At 65.8% G+C, this 17,883-nt stretch overlaps 1 protein-coding gene across 1 annotated transcript in view; it reads left to right on the top strand.

The window, feature by feature from the left end:
• Positions 1-372: 372 nt before the first annotated feature.
• The window catches only part of COL7A1 (collagen type VII alpha 1 chain), a 32,883-nt gene continuing 15,372 nt past the window's right edge, over positions 373-17,883 (top strand). The window contains 64 exon segments of the mRNA XM_074913949.1: positions 373-432; positions 434-603; positions 605-661; positions 663-735; positions 1,052-1,129; positions 3,227-3,317; positions 3,424-3,604; positions 3,681-3,840; positions 3,923-4,016; positions 4,102-4,260; positions 4,474-4,637; positions 4,735-4,864; positions 4,963-5,085; positions 5,729-5,878; positions 6,597-6,716; positions 6,840-6,986; positions 7,157-7,273; positions 7,349-7,498; positions 7,696-7,824; positions 7,912-8,058; positions 8,221-8,346; positions 8,418-8,561; positions 8,644-8,769; positions 8,843-8,989; positions 9,065-9,193; positions 9,273-9,419; positions 9,600-9,719; positions 9,807-9,953; positions 10,031-10,167; positions 10,249-10,375; positions 10,455-10,598; positions 10,670-10,830; positions 10,933-10,980; positions 11,139-11,165; positions 11,285-11,329; positions 11,519-11,611; positions 11,934-12,005; positions 12,292-12,327; positions 12,405-12,458; positions 12,662-12,730; positions 12,822-12,935; positions 13,277-13,303; positions 13,450-13,503; positions 13,616-13,678; positions 13,806-13,865; positions 14,016-14,051; positions 14,188-14,232; positions 14,445-14,480; positions 14,601-14,645; positions 14,769-14,804; positions 14,885-14,911; positions 15,012-15,044; positions 15,247-15,318; positions 15,422-15,481; positions 15,628-15,663; positions 15,873-15,953; positions 16,099-16,134; positions 16,206-16,250; positions 16,350-16,421; positions 16,590-16,634; positions 16,728-16,754; positions 16,838-16,879; positions 17,544-17,624; positions 17,786-17,821. Coding sequence (XP_074770050.1) covers positions 373-432; positions 434-603; positions 605-661; positions 663-735; positions 1,052-1,129; positions 3,227-3,317; positions 3,424-3,604; positions 3,681-3,840; positions 3,923-4,016; positions 4,102-4,260; positions 4,474-4,637; positions 4,735-4,864; positions 4,963-5,085; positions 5,729-5,878; positions 6,597-6,716; positions 6,840-6,986; positions 7,157-7,273; positions 7,349-7,498; positions 7,696-7,824; positions 7,912-8,058; positions 8,221-8,346; positions 8,418-8,561; positions 8,644-8,769; positions 8,843-8,989; positions 9,065-9,193; positions 9,273-9,419; positions 9,600-9,719; positions 9,807-9,953; positions 10,031-10,167; positions 10,249-10,375; positions 10,455-10,598; positions 10,670-10,830; positions 10,933-10,980; positions 11,139-11,165; positions 11,285-11,329; positions 11,519-11,611; positions 11,934-12,005; positions 12,292-12,327; positions 12,405-12,458; positions 12,662-12,730; positions 12,822-12,935; positions 13,277-13,303; positions 13,450-13,503; positions 13,616-13,678; positions 13,806-13,865; positions 14,016-14,051; positions 14,188-14,232; positions 14,445-14,480; positions 14,601-14,645; positions 14,769-14,804; positions 14,885-14,911; positions 15,012-15,044; positions 15,247-15,318; positions 15,422-15,481; positions 15,628-15,663; positions 15,873-15,953; positions 16,099-16,134; positions 16,206-16,250; positions 16,350-16,421; positions 16,590-16,634; positions 16,728-16,754; positions 16,838-16,879; positions 17,544-17,624; positions 17,786-17,821 — 5,808 coding nt within the window.

Here is a 17,883-nt window from a genome sequence, read left to right as displayed (position 1 = left end):
GGACTGGCGGCCTGGCTGCCAGCCCACCAGGCTTGGGAAAGGGCCGACAGCTTTTTGGGATGTTCCCGGAGGGACTGGCGTGCAGCGGCGCGGGGCAGCTGCGTGAGTCACTCGCACCTGGTGCTCTCTCTTCGCTGAGGCAGCACCGTCCCGCGCCCGGGGCCGCGGATTCCTTCCCTGGCCCTGGTATGTGGGGGAGAAGCTGGGAAACACCGTAGAGGAGGAGGCCCTCTGGTTTTGGGGGCCAAGCACCTTCGCATGCCCCCCTCCAGTGCCAGTGCAAGAGCGATGCTGCTGGCAAGATGGTCAAGATGCTGCTGGGCTACCCATGGGGGAGCAGTGTTTGGGGATCACCCCACACCAGCACCTGCCATGTTCCTGGGTGCTGAGGTGGCAGGCACAGTCCTCGGCACGGCTGCAGAGCATCGCTGTGCCAGTGCCCCTGCCCTGCGGTACCCGCTGGGTGATGCTCATTCCAGCGTTGCCCCCCGTTAGCCAGGGAAACAGCCGGCTGCCCATGCCCTGCTGCCGGCACCGCGCTGTGGGGCTGCTCCGCCAGCTCCGGGCCTGGGGCCAGCCACAGAGCCCTTGGCAGACCCCTCCGCTCCCTGTTTAACGAAGCCCCTTGTCTAATTGGGACAGGCTGTCCTGCCTTCATTAAGCAAGCTCCAGCGGGAGGAGGGTTTGGGGACAGCCCTGACCTGGGGATGCTGGACCCACAGCCGGACCCACAGAGTTGGGGCAGGCTGGGGGAAACCCGTGGCCACGGTGAACTTTGGAGCCAGCCAGCCAGGTTTGGGGGCCAGGGCTGGGGCCTAACAAGAGGAAGGCTAATGAAGAGGAGGGGATGCACTGCTTGCTGCGCCTTTAAGAAGAGTGGGGGCATTGCCACTCCTCCCCTGCTTGGGAACAGTGTGTGTCTGGGAAAGTTGCCTGCAGCCGGCCCTGGAGCATCTTTGCTCAGTGGCAGGTGGCCCTGCCCCGGGCCCCCAGCTGTGAGGTGGCCCTGGGCCCCAGGGACCCCCACTGTTGCTCCCCTCGCTGCCCACAGGAAGATGCCCCTGGACCTGCCCGCTGCCCCGCCAGGAGCCGGAGGGGAGCCCCTGGGCCGGCGTCCGGGAGGGCACAGGTATGCGGGGTGCTGGGGACAGGGGGTTACAGGGTGACCAAGGGGACAGAGGGGAGGTGGCATGGGGCACATGCTGGAGCCATGAGCTGGGGTCAGCCCCAGGTGAGCACAGGCACCAGAGGGGAGGATGGGGTGCAGCGTGATGTGCCCCAAGGAGCAGTGAGGTCCCACAGGTTATCCTGGGAGTGAGGGGCACCCTAAGGGTCAGAGGCACACGCTGGGCTGAGGAGGAGCCCCAGGGGACAGTCCTGCCAGTCGCTGGGTGGGCAGGGAGTGAGACCAGGCCAACGTGGAGTCCCTGCCCACCTTGCTGGGCATCCTCTCTCACCTACGGCAGCCAGCGGCTTCCCAGCATGTTTCTCCAGTTCCAGAGTAGGTCTTGGCTACCAGTCTGGTCTGGTGGCTGCTGGGAGACGGTGTCCAGAGCAAGGCAGGAGGATGCCTCACAGCTGGTTCCAGGGCAGTCCCCATACTTGAGCCACGGGTGCTAGCGTCCTTCCCAGGGCTGGTGCTCAGAGCCAGGCTCTGGCCCGGAGGGGCCCAGGGCTCGGGTCCCCCTGGCAGCTCCATCCAGCTCTGCCCAGGGCCAGGCAGTGCACTGAGGTCCCTGGGGACACATTCCCCTGAGATGGGTGGAGGTGCGCAGCCGGGTCCTGGCTGGCAGGTCCCAGAGCCTCTCACCACGTTTCTGGGACATGGAGGATGGAGATGCTGGAGGGAAAACTGCCTTGAGCCCCACCGGGGCCCACTCGGCCCCGCACCAAGGTGTCTGTGGCAAACCCAGCAGAAACCCTTCCCGGGGTCCAACCCCTCCTGCTTCACCAACTCCTGCCCAGGGTGCAACCAGAGGGGGAGCCAGGGGTGGCACTTGGGGGGGGGAACAGCCCGAAAAGCCACTTTCCCCTCTTCCCCGGGAGTGGGTAGGAAAAGCTTGTTTTGAGGGGCAGGGCTGGGCGGGGGCCGCGGCGCTCCCGGTCCCCCCCCACCCCGGCACCGCGCTCCGGGCCGCCCTCAATAAAGGGGCGGGAGCGCCGGGGGCAGCTCCGCGCCGGCACCGCCTGCGCCCGGCTCGGCTCGGCTCGGCTCGGCTCGGCGCGGCGCGGCCCCGCGGGGGGCGGTGGGTGAGTGCCTGCGGCCGGGGGGGCTGTCGTGGGGGTCCCGATGCAGGCGGGCGGCGCTGCCGGGGAGGACCCGTGGGCTCCCGTCTGCCCACCCGTGCCGGGGCTCGCTCCTCTTGGGTCCAGCCGTGCCGGGCTGCGCTTGGGCTGAGACCCGGCGTGGTCATCACAGAGGTGTCAGGCCGGGTGCCCCCCGCAGCCGTGGGGCGTGGGAAGCGGCGGGGCGTGGGGGGGTCGCAGGCAGTGCTCCCCCAGCCTGGCTCCCCACCACCCTAGAGCAGCCCGGTTCTGCCCCCCTTCCCGGGGCGGTGGGGAGCCCCTGCTCGCTGGGGGCCGGTGGGCAGGAGCAGCCCGGGGAGCTGCCGGTGGTGCCGAGGCGGGGAGCAGGCAGGAGGCAGCGGGAAGGGCTTGTGGAGGCAGAGCCCGCGCACACCCTGCAGCCGGGGCTGGGGCACAGCTCCCCGGGCGTGGGGCTGCGAGTGGCGCCGCGGGGAGGCCCGGCCAGGCTGACCGGGGAGGGCTGGAACAGGGCCGGGTGCTGCCGGGCACAGGCCACGCAGGCGACCGTGCCCTCCCGTGCCTGGCACCACCGCCAGCCCCTGCCCTGCCCCGGGGCAGCCACCGGCACCGCTCCCACCTGGCCGGACGCAGGCCAGCCACTGCCCACCTGGCACTTTTCGGTGGGGCGGCTGAGCTGGCACGAGGTGTAGGTGCTGGGTGCTGCTGGCTGCTCCCCTGGCACGGGGGACGTCTGGTAACAAGGCTGGGCACAGCCCCGCTGCCTCCCAGCCCAAAGCGGGGGCTCCCCTGCACCGTGGGGTGCCAGCGGTGGTGCCCAGGTCGGCACTGGCACCTTGCCCTTCCAGGTGTCCTGACACAGCACAGTGCTGGGCCCTCCTGTACTGTGCTGCTCTGTCACCGCTGTCCCCAGAGGCGTGGAGCTGGTGTGGGGTGGTGGTGGCACCATCCTCTCCCTCAGGCTCCCATGATGAGCGGCCGGCTCCTGCTCCTCACCGTGCTCCCTGCGCTCTTGGGCCCCCCGGCAGCCACGGCGCAGAAGAGGAGCCAAGGTGGGTGCTGAGCACCGCGTATGCACGGTGGGGGAGGGCGAGAGAGGCTTAGCAGCACCATGCCATGGTGCTGGGCTGTGCCCTGAGCGCTGTCACCGCCCCGCAGCGGTGTGCAAGGACGTGCTGGAGGCGGACATCGCTTTCCTGGTGGACGGCTCATCCAGCATCGGCAGGAACAACTTCCGCGCCGTCCGCACCTTCATGGAGGACTTGGTAGGGCCCTTCGTGCAGGTGGTGGGTGAGAAGGCAGTGCGCTTCGCAGTGGCACAGTACAGCGATGAGCCGCGGTGAGCCACGGGGAGGGGGACTGAGGGGTGGCGGGGTGGCAGGGCTGTGAGGTGACGTGTCTCCTGCGCCCCCCAGGGTGGAGTTCTCCTTCTCCCAACACACCGATGGCACAAGTGTCCGGAAGGCCATCCAGCAGCTGAGCTACAAGGGTGGCAACACACGGACCGGCGCTGGCTTCCGCTACGTCGCTGACAACTTCTTCGGCCCCACGCAGATCCGGCCAGGGGTCCCCCAGGTATGTCGTGGGGACACCCCAAGGGGATGCACTGGGTCTGTGGGCCCAGGCTGGGTCTCATGGCTCTCGCCTGGCCCTGCAGATCTGCATCCTCATCACGGATGGCAAGTCCCAGGATGATGCCGAGGGGCCAGCAGCAAAGCTGAAGAGCCAGGGCATCAAGGTCTTTGCTGTGGGTGAGTGAGGCTTCAGCGCTGGCTGAGGGGAGTTGCCACTGGGCTCAGGGTCCCTGCCCTCACCCATCATCCCCATCCCCGCCAGGGATCAAGAACGCTGACCACAAGGAGCTGATCCGTGTGGCTTCAATGCCCACTGAAGCCTTCTTCTTCTACGTCGGTGACTTCAAGCTGCTGGGGACGCTGGTGCCACTGATGACACGCAGGGTGTGCACGAGCGTGGGGGGCACCCTGCGCCTCATGGGTATGGGCATCCACCCTCCTCCCTGCAGGGTATGGGTGCTGGCAGTGCTGGGTGCCAGACTGTGCTCACCCGGGGTGTACGCTTAGCACCCATCCTCCCCAAAATACCCTCCTGTCTGTACTGTCTCACCGGACATGTGTCTGCGCCACCCTGGCAAGCTCTCCCCGCTAATCCACGCACCCTGAAGCTGACAGCCCCTGTGCTCCCCCACAGATGGGACGAGCCACACAGGCCCCTCCAATCTGGAGATCCTGGAGCAAGGCCTTGACCAGCTGCGGATCCACTGGACAGCAGCCAGCGGCCCTGTCACCGGCTACCGGGTGCATCACGTGCCACTGACGGGGCTGGGGCAGCCGATCGTGGCAGAGAGGCAGGAGGTGAGTGCTCCCACCTGCCTGTTCTGAGTCCCTGGGGGTGCCCGGTGGCCCCTTGTGTGGCCTAGGAGTGGCGGGGGGTGACACTGTCCCTGCCCAGGTGAGCCTGGGGCCACGGGAAACGAGAACTGTGCTGCGGGGACTGCGCACAGGGACAGAGTACCTGGTCACCGTCACTGCCCAGTATGCCAACAGCATCGGCGAGTCAGTGTCAGGCCGAGCACGCACCCGTGAGTGTCCATGCCCATGGGGACGGGAACTCAGGCAGCCGCTGGGTGCCCACAGCACATGGCGCTGGGGGCTCATCCCTGGCTCCCTGTGCCTCCAGAGAGCCGTGCCAGCTCTGTGCTGGATTTCCGGGTGGTGGAGACTGGACCGACCTTCCTGCGGCTGGCCTGGCAGCCCGGCCCTGAGCCCCCCCAGGGCTACAGCCTCGGCTACACCATGCAAGGTGCGGGGACGGTCCCTGAGAGGGGATGGTCCTGCCTGGATGCCCTGCCTTTGTGCAGCCCCCAGGCCAGGCAGGACATGGTGGGAGGTTGCCTGGCAGGGTGCATGCACGGCAGGGTGCATGCTTGGGGGTGCCTGCATGGGGATGATGCAAGGGGCGCATGCCGAGAGCACTGCGGGTGTGTGCACGCCCGCCTTCACCACGGCAGCTGCCGCTCGTGCGCAGGCAGCGGGGCACGAGTGCGTACAGAGGCGTGGAGGCGGCGTGTGTGTTCCTACACCTGGAGGCTTTGGTTCACAGGGCTTGAAGTGTGTGCACGGGTGTACATGATGGCCGGGGGCCCCATGTATGCCTCTTCCCGGGACTGAGAGCGCGGTGGCTGCATGTGGGGGGCTGGCGGCAGACCCCTGTCCCAGCCGGGTGCTGGGATGGAGCTGCACACCTGGAAGCCCCTCCCTGGCCCTCGGCGCTCTGATGGGTGCCCCTGCCCTGGCCATCATCCCAGCCTCTCCCAGCACTCCCCGCCCCTGGCACCGCCTGGCATCCCCGGGGCAGGGTGCCAGCCCATGGACACCCCTTCCCTGCTGGGCCCGGCATGTGCTGTGCCCCTGCACCCACCCTTATCTCTCTGCCTCCCCCTCAGGAGCAGCTCAGCGGGAGGAGAAGATCCTGGGGGCCAGCGCACAGTCGGCCACACTGAGCAACCTGCGCCCTGACACTGAATATGTGGTGACACTCCAACCCCGCTACGCGCAGCAGCCCACCGTCCCTGCCACCCTCACTGCCCGGACACGTAAGCACCGCACCCAGCCCTGGGCTCAGCTGGGGACAGGGAGGAGTTCCCAGCCCAGGGACACCCCTTCCAGTCACCATGCCACATGGGGATGGGGCTGCCTGGCCCGTTGCTGCTTGGGGGGGCCAGGATGGGGATGTGGGTGAGAATGACTATAAGGTGATGCTCTGAGCCCCAAAAGGTGCTCCCAGAGGGGATGGAGCACTGTGTGCTCTCCCAGCTCCTTCATAGACTTATGGGAGTGTTTCCGCTGGAGCTTTCCCCACGTGATGTAAAAAATGTTGACCGAAAAATGCAGGTTTTTTTTTAATAAATTCAAGCACCGTGCTCTTTGGGGGCAAAGCACTGTTTCCGTGAGGGTGGTGGAAACCATTGCTGGGCAGGAGTGGGGATGAGGCCCCGGGGCAACACATTTACAAGCCTCAAATTTTGGCAAACTGATTCCTTCAGCTGCCCCAGGCAGCCTTAACCGGCAGAAAGTATTTAAGGCATTAAGAGGAAGGCGTTTGAGCTCCAGTTTGGTGGAGCTGGGGTGCTTTGAAGGAGCCGCCCGGGCGTGGGCTGCACTTGGTGACCTCAGTGCAGCTTAGCATCCGTGAGCAGGGGCAAGGGGGCTTCCACCCTCCCCAGAGCGGGCAGGTTTGCAGATGAAGGTACTTCCTGCTGCCCCCTGCCCCATTCTTACGTGGGGGATGAGATGGGCACCTCTCACCCACAGGGCGCCCGGCAGGTGTGCAACATTTTTCCGTCCACAATGTCTCAGCGCAGAGCATGCTGCTGGCCTGGCAGCCCGTCAGCGGTGCCACTGGCTACCGGCTCTCCTGGGAGACCCTCACAGGTAGGAGTCCATCCCAGAGATTGCTTCCCTTCCGCCGGTGGCCCCAGGGAGGAGGGACAGGAAGGCAGGGGGTGGCATCTGCTGCCCAGACCTCCCAAGGGACTGCTGTGCTGGCTCTCGCAGGGCAGGACAGGCACAGGGTGGACCTGGATGCTGGGCGGACATCACATGTGCTGGGGGGGCTGCAGCCCAACACTGACTACATGGTGACAGTGGCCTCGCTCTTCGGGCAGCTGGAGGGGCCCACAGCCACTGTGCGGCAGAGGACAGGTAGGTTGTGGGTACGGGTGATGCCATCCTGCCGCTGGCCTCTGACTCTACCACTGGTGCCATTACCACAGGATGGGGTGGGGGACCGTCCCACTCCCTACCCTGCTGTGTGCGGGATCAGGGACACGCCGGGGTGGTTGGCAACCTGGCCCATGGGGTCGCTCTTGCAGAGGCAGGTGCAGAGCAGATGCTGCGGACCAACATCCTGGGCCCCACGTCCATTCAGGTGCTCTGGAGCAGCGCCCGTGATGCCCGCGGCTACCGCCTGGAGTGGAAGATAGCCACAGGTGAGCTCAGGATGCCTGGTTGCCCCTGCAGACCCCTTGTGCTGGCAGCCAGGGGTGACCATCCCCTCCCCACAGGACTGGAACCCCCCAGGACAGTGTCCCTCCCCAGCAGCACCAACACCTACCAGCTGACAGGGCTGCAGCCAGGCACCGAGTACCGCATCACCCTCTATACGCTCTACGATGGTGGGGAGGTGGCCACCCCTGTCACCACCTTCCAGACAGGTGAGTGACTGCTGTGGTTGTCCCTCACCCTTCTAAGCCATTGTGATGGAGGGACGTCCCACGTGGTATTGCTCAGCCCAGGGATCCCCTTGGCTCTGAGAGCCCCCCAGCTCTCCGGTCTCAGCCCGGAGTGAAGGTGGGGGCCGTGCTGTCTGGGCTGCGTGGCTCCAGCCATGCCTCACGGCATTCCCTTGCAGGCGTGGAGGCACCCGTGGGTGCCGTGTCAGACCTGCGGCTTGTTGAGGAGTCGGGCAGGCGGGTGCGGCTGGGCTGGACTGGTGTCCCCGGTGCCACTGAGTACAAAGTGGTGGTGCGCAATAACCAGGGTGAGTCTGTGGGCAGGGACACGGGCGGCACCCAGGGGACCCTGCCTGGCCAGCACTCAGGGTCTGTGGCTGCCCTGCTCCCTGCAGATGGCACGGAGAGGACGAGGCGCGTCCCTGGCAGCCAGACAGGGCTGGAGCTGGGTGACCTCCGGGAGGGCATCGCCTACCTGGTGCGTGTCTCGGCGCTAGTGGGCAGCCGGGAGGGCAGCGCTGCCACACTCACCATCCGCCTCAGTAAGTCCACATGGGATTTGGCACCAGGCGTCCCGGTACTGTGTTTTCCCCCCCAGCATACATTTGTCCTCTATCCCCCTGTAAGCCCTTGGGGTGCCAGGGTGGCCATGGGGACCCTCTGGGCACCCCGAGGTGACCCCACGGTGCTGTGGGGTGGTGCAGAGTACCCGACAGTGGGCAGCATCTCGGAGCTGCGGGTGACGGAGGCCGGTCCCAGCCAGCTGCGGGTCACCTGGCGAGGGCTGCCAGATGCTGGGAGCTACCTGCTGACGTGGCGAGGCAGCGACGGTGAGTGTGGGGACTGCAGGATGCTGCAGTAGTGGTGCTGGAGCCCTTCCCATCCTGGCCATCTCTCCTAGGTCTGGAACAATCCCGCTTACTCCCTGCTGACCCCACCACCTTCACCATCGAGGGACTGCGTACCGGCGTTGTCTACACCATTGGCATCTCGGCCATTGTGGATGGCCGCGAGGGCAGCCCCGTCACCACCACGGGGCGGATAGGTGAGGTGTGTCCCCACCTGTCAGTGCTGGCTGGTGCCACTTGCTGTGAGCCCTGGTGACAGTGGGCCTCTCGGTGTTGCAGCACTCGAGCAAGTGGGGACGGTGTCCCGGCTGGAGGTGCAGGCATCCAGGAGCAATGTCGCCCGCGTCACCTGGGTTGGTGTGCCGGGAGCCACCGCCTACCGCGTGGTGTGGAGCCGCAGGGATGGTACGGTGGGGCGGGGACAGGGGCAGGCTGTGAGGGCGGCAGGGTGGGGGGCTGATCCCATGGTCCTTGGCAGGGGGCTTGGAGAGCAGCCGAAGGGTTCCTGGCCACATCAGCTCCTTCGACATCCCGGACCTGGAGGGAGGTGTCTCCTACACTGTGAAGGTGACGGCGCTCATTGGCAACCGGGAGGGCAACCCTGTCTCCATTGTCGTCACCACCCGTGAGTACTGGGGTGAGGCACCCTGGAGTGGCACTGAGCACCCCTGCCCCTAACACCTGCCTCTCTGCCCCACAGCGGAGGCAGCCCCACTGCCTCCCGTCAGCAGCTTCCAGGTGACAGAGGCCTCGGAGCACCGCCTGCGCCTGGCCTGGGTGCCGGCGACCGGCAGCACTGGGTACCGCCTGATCTGGCGCCTGGCCGAGGGTGAGTGTGGCAGGCCGGCACCCCTGCATCCCCACCAGCCCCACACTGCACCCCTTCACCCTTCTCTCCCCCTGTGCAGGGGGACCCCAGCGCAGCCAGCAACTCCCAGCCACTGCCAGCTCCTACGACCTGGGGGGGCTGGAGCCAGGCCGGCGCTACCACATCAGCATCACCAGCCTGGCTGGTGGCCGGGAGAGCGAGCCAGTCGCTGTCACTGCCATCACTGGTAAGGGCCTGTGTGGGGCCAAGGGGCATTGGATCCCTGGTGTGGGGCTGGAACCCAGGGGGGCACCTGGGGACTGGGCTGCCCCAGGCTTGGGCTGGGGAAGGTGATGGTTGGGAGCCAGGAGCAGGGTGGGGGCTGCCCTGTGGGTCTGGGACACCCACTTCTCCTCCGCCTCAGCAGCTGCCCCAAGCCACATCACCAGGCTGCGGGTGACGGAGGTGCGGAGAGACTCAGTGACGCTCGCCTGGACTCCAGTCCCCGGCGCCTCTGGCTACATCTTGTCCTGGAGTCCCCCCGCAGGTGAGATGAGTGGGTGGCCCCGGGACAGGGGGCAGCATCCCCGCAGGGTCCCTACCAGTCCCCCTGACTCTGTCCCCTGGGCGTCAGCTGGTGGGGAGACACGGCGGACCCTGCCCAGTGCTGCCAGCAACCAGCAGGTCTCTGGGCTGCGCCTGGGCCAGCGCTACACCTTCACCCTCCGCCCAGTCCTGGGGAGCGTGACGGGTGCCGAGACCTCCATCAGCGAGCGCACAGGTATGGTGGGGTCACTACAGGGACAGGCTGGGCTTGTCTCTGCTCCAGTGGTGGCTTCACCCCTTCCCCGCCTGCAGTCTGCAGGGATGCCCGTGGTGACATTGTCTTCCTCGTGCATGGCACCCGCGACAGCTCCTCAGGTGCTGATGCCGTCCGCACCCTCCTCTCCAACACTGTGTCCGCCCTGGGGCATCTGGGCCCTGAAGGCACCCAGGTAGGGTGCTGCTGTGGTTTTGGGGGGGCCCAGGGGGTGCAGGCAGGCAGTGATGCCCACTGCTCCCCTGCACCCTCACAGGTGGCTCTGGCCACATACAGCTACCGCAGCCTGCCCTGGCTGCTCCTCAACCGTTCCAGTGACCTGCCCGTTGTGCTGGAGCAGATCCGCACCATGCGCTACGAGGAGCCCAGCGGCAACGCCATTGGTGAGGGGCTGCGCCGGGAGCCGGGGCAGTGTCTGGCAGGACTCTGCTGACCACCCCCCTCCTCCTTCTCCCTCCCCAGGCGCAGCCATCACCTTCGCCAGGACCTACCTGCTGAGCCCTGGTGCGGGGCGCCGGCCCAGTGTGCCGGCGGTGCTGGTGGTCCTGGCAGACAGCCCCTCCGGGGATGATGCCATCACTGCAGCCAGGGACATCAAGGCTGGGGGTGAGGATGGATGGGGTCCCAGCAGGGTGTGTGGGGAGTTCTGTGGGGTGCTGAGGGTGCTCTTGGCTCAGGGGTTCAGCTGCTGGCGGTGGACTTGGAGGGGGCAGACCGGGAGCAGCTCCGGCGCATGGTCACCAGCGAGGACCCGCGGTACATCTATCATGGTGTCAGTGCCCTGGAAGAGCTGGAGGGAGAGCTCACCAACGACCTCTGCACCATCATCTCCACCAGGGTAAAGGCAAGGGTGCCTCAGGAGCTGGGGGACGGGAAGGAGCCCTACGGGGGCTGAGGTCTCCTACCCTGAGGTTCACATGGGTTTCCCTTGTCTTGCCAGCCGGAACTGGAACCGAAGCCAAAGCCCTGCACTGTGCAGTGCCCCAGGGTGAGCATCCCCATGCCATGCCATGCTGTGCCAGGCTGTGCTGCACCACAGGGGCTCAGCGTGGATCAGGGACCCCCCAGCTTGCTGATGGCAGCAGCCCAGTAGGGAGTTGAGCATGGGGGTGCAGCCCCAAACCCCTTTCCTCTGTCCCCTTGCAGGGCGAGAAGGGAGACCGCGGTGAGGCAGTGAGTGTTTTGGCATCCCCCTCCTCTCCTAGCTGGTGGCTTGGAGGGGGGCTATGTCCCCCCAGACTGTGCTGATGCCAGCCTGCGGGGGATGCTTACTGCTGGCATTGTCTCTGCAGGGACTGCAAGGACGCATAGGGCCACCAGGCCCCCCTGGCGAGCCGGTAATATTCTGGGGGGAGATGTGGGCCAGCTCTCTGGCAGGGGTCACCACATCCCCTTGTCCTGCTGGCAGCGGGTGTGGGGCAGGGACCTGTCCAGCCCTTCCTGCAGGGACTGATGGGAAACATCCCTTGGCCACCACCCGCCACCCAGCTCATCCTCGTGGCTCATCCTCTCCGCTGTCCCTGCAGGGCCGCCATGGGCTGCCTGGCTCTCCAGGACCCCCGGGGCCACAGGGTCTGCCAGGAGAGAGCGCTGAGCGGCCAGGCAAGAAAGGCGACAGGGTGCGTACCTGCGACCCCCTCACCCAGGCACTCCGGGGTCCCTGGGCACAGAGACCGGGCCCCTCTCTGCCCCTCGTCCCTCCCTTCTCCTGCTCTCGCCCAGGCTGAAGCAGGGGATCCCCCTGGAGAGTGCCAGTCCAGCCCCACGCTTCTCCCTCACACCCCAGCTCAGCACGCAGGGAAGGGGCACCCCGGGACCCGGCTCTGTCACAGGGCTGTCCTGGACTCCCAGTACTGGGACTAGCACTGTCTGGTGCACTGGGGGGGGTCTGGCAGGGCCAGGGTGCACTAGGTGCTGGCATGATGTGCATCTCTCCCACAGGGGTTCCCTGGAGCCGATGGGACACCAGGAAGCCCTGGCCGCCCTGGGAACCCTGGATCACCTGGCCAGCCAGTGAGTGGGGGTGTCCCTTGGGTTTGTTGCTGCATGGTGGGCTCTTCCCATCGCCCTGCCTGCCCTGTCTGCTCCCTGAGCCAGTCTCTGCCTACCCTTTCCATGTGCCAGGGTGTCTCCATTGCTGGAAGGGTCACTACTGTCCTCTGTGTGTGTCCCAGGCCAAGCATACTGGGCAGGGACTGTCCATCCCTGCCTTGGCTGTAGCCCATATCCCATCCCATCCCGTCCCTGTTCCCCTGGCTGACAGGGACACATGTTCATCTCCTGAGCTGTTATTTTCCAGGGCACCCAGGGCATCCCTGGCCCCCGAGGGGATCCTGTAAGTATGGCCCCATCCCTCCCCAGACCCATGCCCCTCCCTGTGCCCCCCACCTCACCCTTGTCTTTCCTTCCCAGGGGACGCGGGGGCCAATGGGGCTTTCTGGCCCGAAGGGGGAAAAAGGCGAGCCGGTAAGTGATGGGCATCGAGCTGTCCCGCGGGGGTCCCTGGGGGGCAGTGGGGACCCTGGCAGGCACATCTCAGACCCTGGCATCTCCCAGAACTTGATCTCCCTGCTGGGCTCCTGGCCTCATGGCACCATGGTCTCTGTCCTGTTTTGGGGACACAACAGGGCACATGGGGACACTGATTTTTCCTGCCCCTCCTCATTCAGGGAGAGCCCAGGGTGATCGTGGATGGAGGACAAGGGCTGCCAGGCCGGAAAGGGGAGCCAGGCACACCGGTAGGTGTGGGGGCAGCAATGCCAAGGAGTCTCTGCCAGCATCCCCAGCCTGTGCTGCAACCCAAGATAATGGAGTATCTCTGTCCTCCAGGGCAGCCCTGGTCCCCCTGGGAGCCCTGGCCCACGGGGGCCATTTGGTGATCCAGGCCCCCCGGGTCCACTTGGACCCATGGGGCCAGCAGGACCTCCGGGAGAGTTTGTGAAGGTACATCCCCTCCGGTGCTGCGCGGGGACAGCTGGGGAGGGGTGTGTGTACAGACAGATGGAGGAACATCCAGCAGCTTAAACCTGCTCCCCTGTGCACTCCTCTGGGTCCTACTCATGGGCTGTGCCCTGCACCAGCTCTGCCCCCTACCAGCTGTGCCCACACACACATACATGTGCATGAACTGTTGCTGACACTGGGTAGTGTGGGAAGAGGTACATGGCATGCACATGCCCTGATACCACTTATGATGGGCTTTGTCCGGCATGTTCCCCTTCTGTTCAAGGGGGGCATGGGAAGAGCCCAGACCTGCCCTTACTTGCTTTTTTTCATCCTTGCAGGGGGAGAAGGGTGACCGAGGGGAAAGGGTGAGTGGCTTTGCATTTCCCTGGCTCCTCTGCCCTCCTGGATAGAGGTCCCATGGGTGCCTGAGGGCACTGCACCCCTCCCAGGGTGCTGGGAAGTACTGAGCACCCTGGAACCATCACACAGGAGATGACCCCTGTCTCTGCAGGGTCCCCCTGGTCTTGTGGATGGGGCAGCGCCTCGAGGGGAGCCCGGCCCCCCGGTGAGTTTGGCTCCTAGGCCAGTGGGGACAGCAGAGGAGAGCAGGGCCTCCACGGCTATGTGTCTCCAGGGCTGAGCTGCATCCCCAGGGGCTGAGCTGTGCTCTCTTGCAGGGCCTGCCTGGGGACCCCGGGCCCCGGGGACCTGCTGGGCCCCCCGGCCTGAAGGGAGAGAAGGTAAGAGGGTGGTGGGCATGCTCTGTGCTGGGGCCAGACCTCACATCGCTCTCTGGCAGGGATGCCCATCGCCATCTCATGGGCATTCCCATCTCATGGCATGGCTGTTGCCTTTCTTAATCCACAGGGTGATGGCCAAGAAGGTTTTCCAGGGCCACCTGGCCGCCCTGGGGACCCAGGAGACCGGGTGAGTTTCCTGAGAGAAGGTAAGGTGGGCAGGAGCTCGCCTCGCTGGTGAGCCAAGGCCTGAGGGCACCCCAGAAAGTTCCCGCTTCAGACAGCCTGAACATTTGCCCTGCCGTACCAGAGGTGACATCTTATCCATCCTCCTTTGCAGGGCCCTCGGGGACCGCCGGGGGAGCAGGGCAGGAAGGTGAGTGGTGTGGGGACCGAAGGGATGCTCTCGTCTTGCCTTTGGCGGGGAGAAAAGTGGTCTGGGTGCCACGCTGGGACCCATGCCATCCCCTGTGCATCCTGCTGCCCCTGACCCCACCTTCCTCCTGTGCCAGGGAGACCGTGGGGCACCAGGCGAGCTGGGAGAGTTGGGCGAGAAGGTGAGATGATGCCGGAGTGGGATCATGCTGTTTGGTAGCATCGGTGGGTTCTGGTGTCCATGCGGCCCTATGGTGGCTGTGCCCCTGGGTTACTGTCAGAGCCTGGTCATCTCAGATGGGGTTCAGGGCTGGGCCACAAAGGGCTCTGGGGCAGCGGCCAGTGTGGTGTGGAGGGAGGAAGGGTCTCTGAACCCCTCTGCTTTACTCTGCAGGGGGACCGTGGCATGCCGGGCCCCGAGGGTGAGAAGGTAGGTGGGTTGGGGTGGCTGCAGCCATGCTGGGGCGATGCCCGCCCTGCCCTGGAGCAGCCACCCAGGCACTGGATGTGAGGGTACCCCTGACACCTTCTTCTTCCTCCCCTCCTGCAGGGTGAGGTAGGAGCCCCAGGGCGCCCAGGACCACCAGGCAGAGAGGTGAGTCGAGGCAGTGGCTGCAGTGCTGTGGAGCCAGCACCCCGGGAGCAGGGGGCTGCCATGCCCTGGATGTGTGTGTCCCCACACCCTGCCAGCCCCCTGAGGTCTCTTCTCTTGACACAGGGAGCTCCGGGACCAGCCGGCCCCCGGGGGGAGAAGGTAAGGGTGAAGCTGGATCCCGGTGGGCTGGTGAGGGGCTGCTGGGGAAGGGGCTGGCAATGACACCCATCTTTCTACAGGGTGATCCGGGACCACCTGGCAAGCCGGTAAGTGATGCTGCCCGGTGGGTCCATCTCTGCCTGCCCCAGCCCCGGGACAGGGAGCTGGGGGCAGCGCCCAGCACAGTCCCCTCTGCTTCTCCCCCAGGCTCCCAGCATGGCCGGTGTTGGAGGAGAGAAGGTAACCCTGCCCCAGCCGTGCCCCCTGGCCCCACGCTGGCACCCCCTGGGGCACGGCCATGGGCTGGGGAGGGGGGATGGCACAGCTGGGCATCCACATGAGGGGATGCCCATGCTGGTCCCTAGACCTGGCTCTCCCCAGCTGCAGTGGGGTGGAGGGGGGTGGTTTGGAGAGACCTATGGTACCATTTCATCTACTCTAGGGTGACAGAGGCTTCCCAGGACCAGAAGGACCTCCTGGCCCCAAGGGCGATGCGGGAGAAAAAGGCGCCCGTGTGAGTATTGCCTCGAGACAGGGGGCACAGGAGGCGTTGCACACCCCTCCCCTGACTCGTGGTGCCTGTGCCATTGCTCCAAGCTGTGTCCCTTCATGTCTAGGGTGCCCCTGGCTTGAGCATCCCAGGGCCAGCTGGTCCTAAAGGCGAACAAGGCGATCGGGTGAGTCTGGGTGTGCCCCAGGGGCTGGGGCTGACCGGGCTGACCGGGCTTTGTCCCAGGGGCACCAGCTCACAGCCCATGTCCCCACCCCAGCACGGGGCCATGCTGGTCCCTGGTGACACATGCTCTCCCTCTCCAACAACCAGGGCATTGTTGGCCTCACAGGCAGGAGTGGCCCAAAGGTAATGTCGCTGCAAGAAGCGTTGCCCCTCTGTCCATCTGTCTGTCCATCCATGCATCTGTTAGGTTCTAGAGGGGCTGTCCCTGCAGGCCATGCTGTGATGCTGCTCCAGGGAGTGGAGGGTGCTTTACTGTGCCCCTTTTAACCCCTGGCAGCCTCTAAGCTCCCCCCATGCTGACCTGACCTGTTGCCCCTTCTCCCCCTGCCTAGGGTGACCCAGGGGAGCCAGGGGAGAAGGGCGAACCGGGCCGAGCGGGCGCTCCAGGGCAGACAGGGCTGCGCGGCAAGGAGGTAGCATGGGACAAGGGGGGTGGCAGGACCAGAAGCCATGGAGCAACCATGGTTCTGAGGAGGTGGGGGGCTAGCGGGGAGCAGGAGGACACTGATGACTTGTGCTTTTCTCCCCCTGGCTGGTGCCCACTGACCTCTGCCGCAGGGAGAGCGTGGAGAGAAGGGTGATGAAGGCACCCCGGTAAGTGAGGACCCCCCAGGACCACTGTCCCCCTCCCCACTTCCCCCGACTCACCCTCTTCCTCCCCACAGGGCGAAGCGGGTCTGCCTGGCAAACCTGGAGATAGGGGCCCTCGGGTAGGTGCAGGGCAGGTGGGCACCCCGGGATGCACAAGATGCCCAGTGGCCTCAGGGTGTCTCCCACTAACACACACCCTCCTTCTGCCCTCCACCCAGGGCCTCCCTGGCTACCGTGGCCCTCCTGGGGAGAAGGGCGACTCAGGGGACCCAGGTCCTGAAGGCAGGAATGTGAGTACCACCTCGTGTGCGCCCACTGCCCCACAGGCACCCACCACTCCATGCACCCCGTTGGCCTGCACCCACCCTTACCTCAGGGGTACCCTCCACCCCCTGGGACCCACCACCCCCCGGCTCCCCCATTTTCTCCTCCTCTCACCCCATCCCTCTTTCCTGTAGGGCAGCCCCGGAGCACCAGGGAGCAAGGGTGACCGTGGGGAGCCGGTGAGTGACGTGCGCGCCCACCCCAGAGCCAGCCTTACCCTCCCAGGGGCCGTGCCAGCTCCCCTTAACCCATTTCCCTCGCCCTTCTTTCAGGGGCTTCCCGGACCCCCAGGACGAACCGTAAGCTCTGCCCCCACCCCTCTCCCTGCCCACAGGCTGGTGCCTGGCCCTGTGTGCTCTGACATCCCCTGTCTGCCCCACAGGTTGACGTGGGGCTTGGAGAAGCAGGGGAGAAGGGTGAGAAGGTAACGAGTGGGTCCCCTAGGATGCTGGGGGTGGGGTGCCCTGTGCTGTCCCCACTGGGCTCTGCCTGTGCACTGGGATCTTGGTGCACCAAGCTCTCCCTGCCCAAAACAGCCCCTGCCACATGGAGCTGATGTGTACCACGGCTGAGAGCCATGGGGGATCGGGGGCCACATGGGATGTGGGGGGTACATGGGCTGATGCTCCTGCCTAGTGCTGGGAGGAGGATGCCAGGGTAGGACAACCCTGTAGGGCTGAGGTCCTCAAATGAACCAGGATGCTCATGGCTCCCCAGCCCTGTGGGGATCTCACAGCAGTACCCCACGCTCTGGGTTCTGCTTTTACAAGCCAGTTTAGGCTCGGGGCAGTTTTGGCCATGGGCTATGCTGCGTGCTGGAAGGCATCATGGTCCCTGGCCATGGCTTAGCTGGCTCCTGGCTCTGAAGTGTCGCATTTCTTCTGACCACTATCTGGCCACCCAGGAGCTGCATTGAGCCCAGCAGCCTCTTTTTTTCAGCCTATGTTTTGAGACCTTTGCTATTATCCCACCCTTAAACCATGCAGCATAAGCAGAGGTGCTCAGCATGGGCTCTGGCACTGGCTCCACTCAGGCATTTGTGCCGGCGGTGGGGCAGTACCTCTAACTGCGGTGCCATTCCCTGGCAGGGGGACCCTGGGGACCCTGGCGAGGACGGTGCGAAGGGCGCCCGGGGCGATGCTGGCTCCCCTGGCCTGCCTGGAGAGAGGGTAAGTGCCGGGTCTCTGGTATGGGAGGTGGTGGGACAGCAAGATGGGCGATGTTTTGCAGGAGAGCCGGGTGTCCTGGTGTGCAGGGGGCAGTGGGCAAGCACCTAGGACTCCTTCCTTTCCCCCTATGCCCCACTGCTGAGCATGTCTCTCTCTTGCAGGGCGTGGAGGGCCCCCGTGGCCCCCCTGGTGCACGGGTGAGTGCCCTTTTCCCCATGGGGGTCTGAGTGGGGGGTCCATGCCCTGCTTGGTTCCCAAC

This window comes from Athene noctua, chromosome 10, assembly GCF_965140245.1.
Source record: "Athene noctua chromosome 10, bAthNoc1.hap1.1, whole genome shotgun sequence".
Classification (NCBI taxonomy): domain Eukaryota; kingdom Metazoa; phylum Chordata; class Aves; order Strigiformes; family Strigidae; genus Athene; species Athene noctua.
The sequence above is the reverse complement of the archived record's forward strand: the minus strand, read 5'-3'. Positions and strand labels throughout refer to the sequence as shown.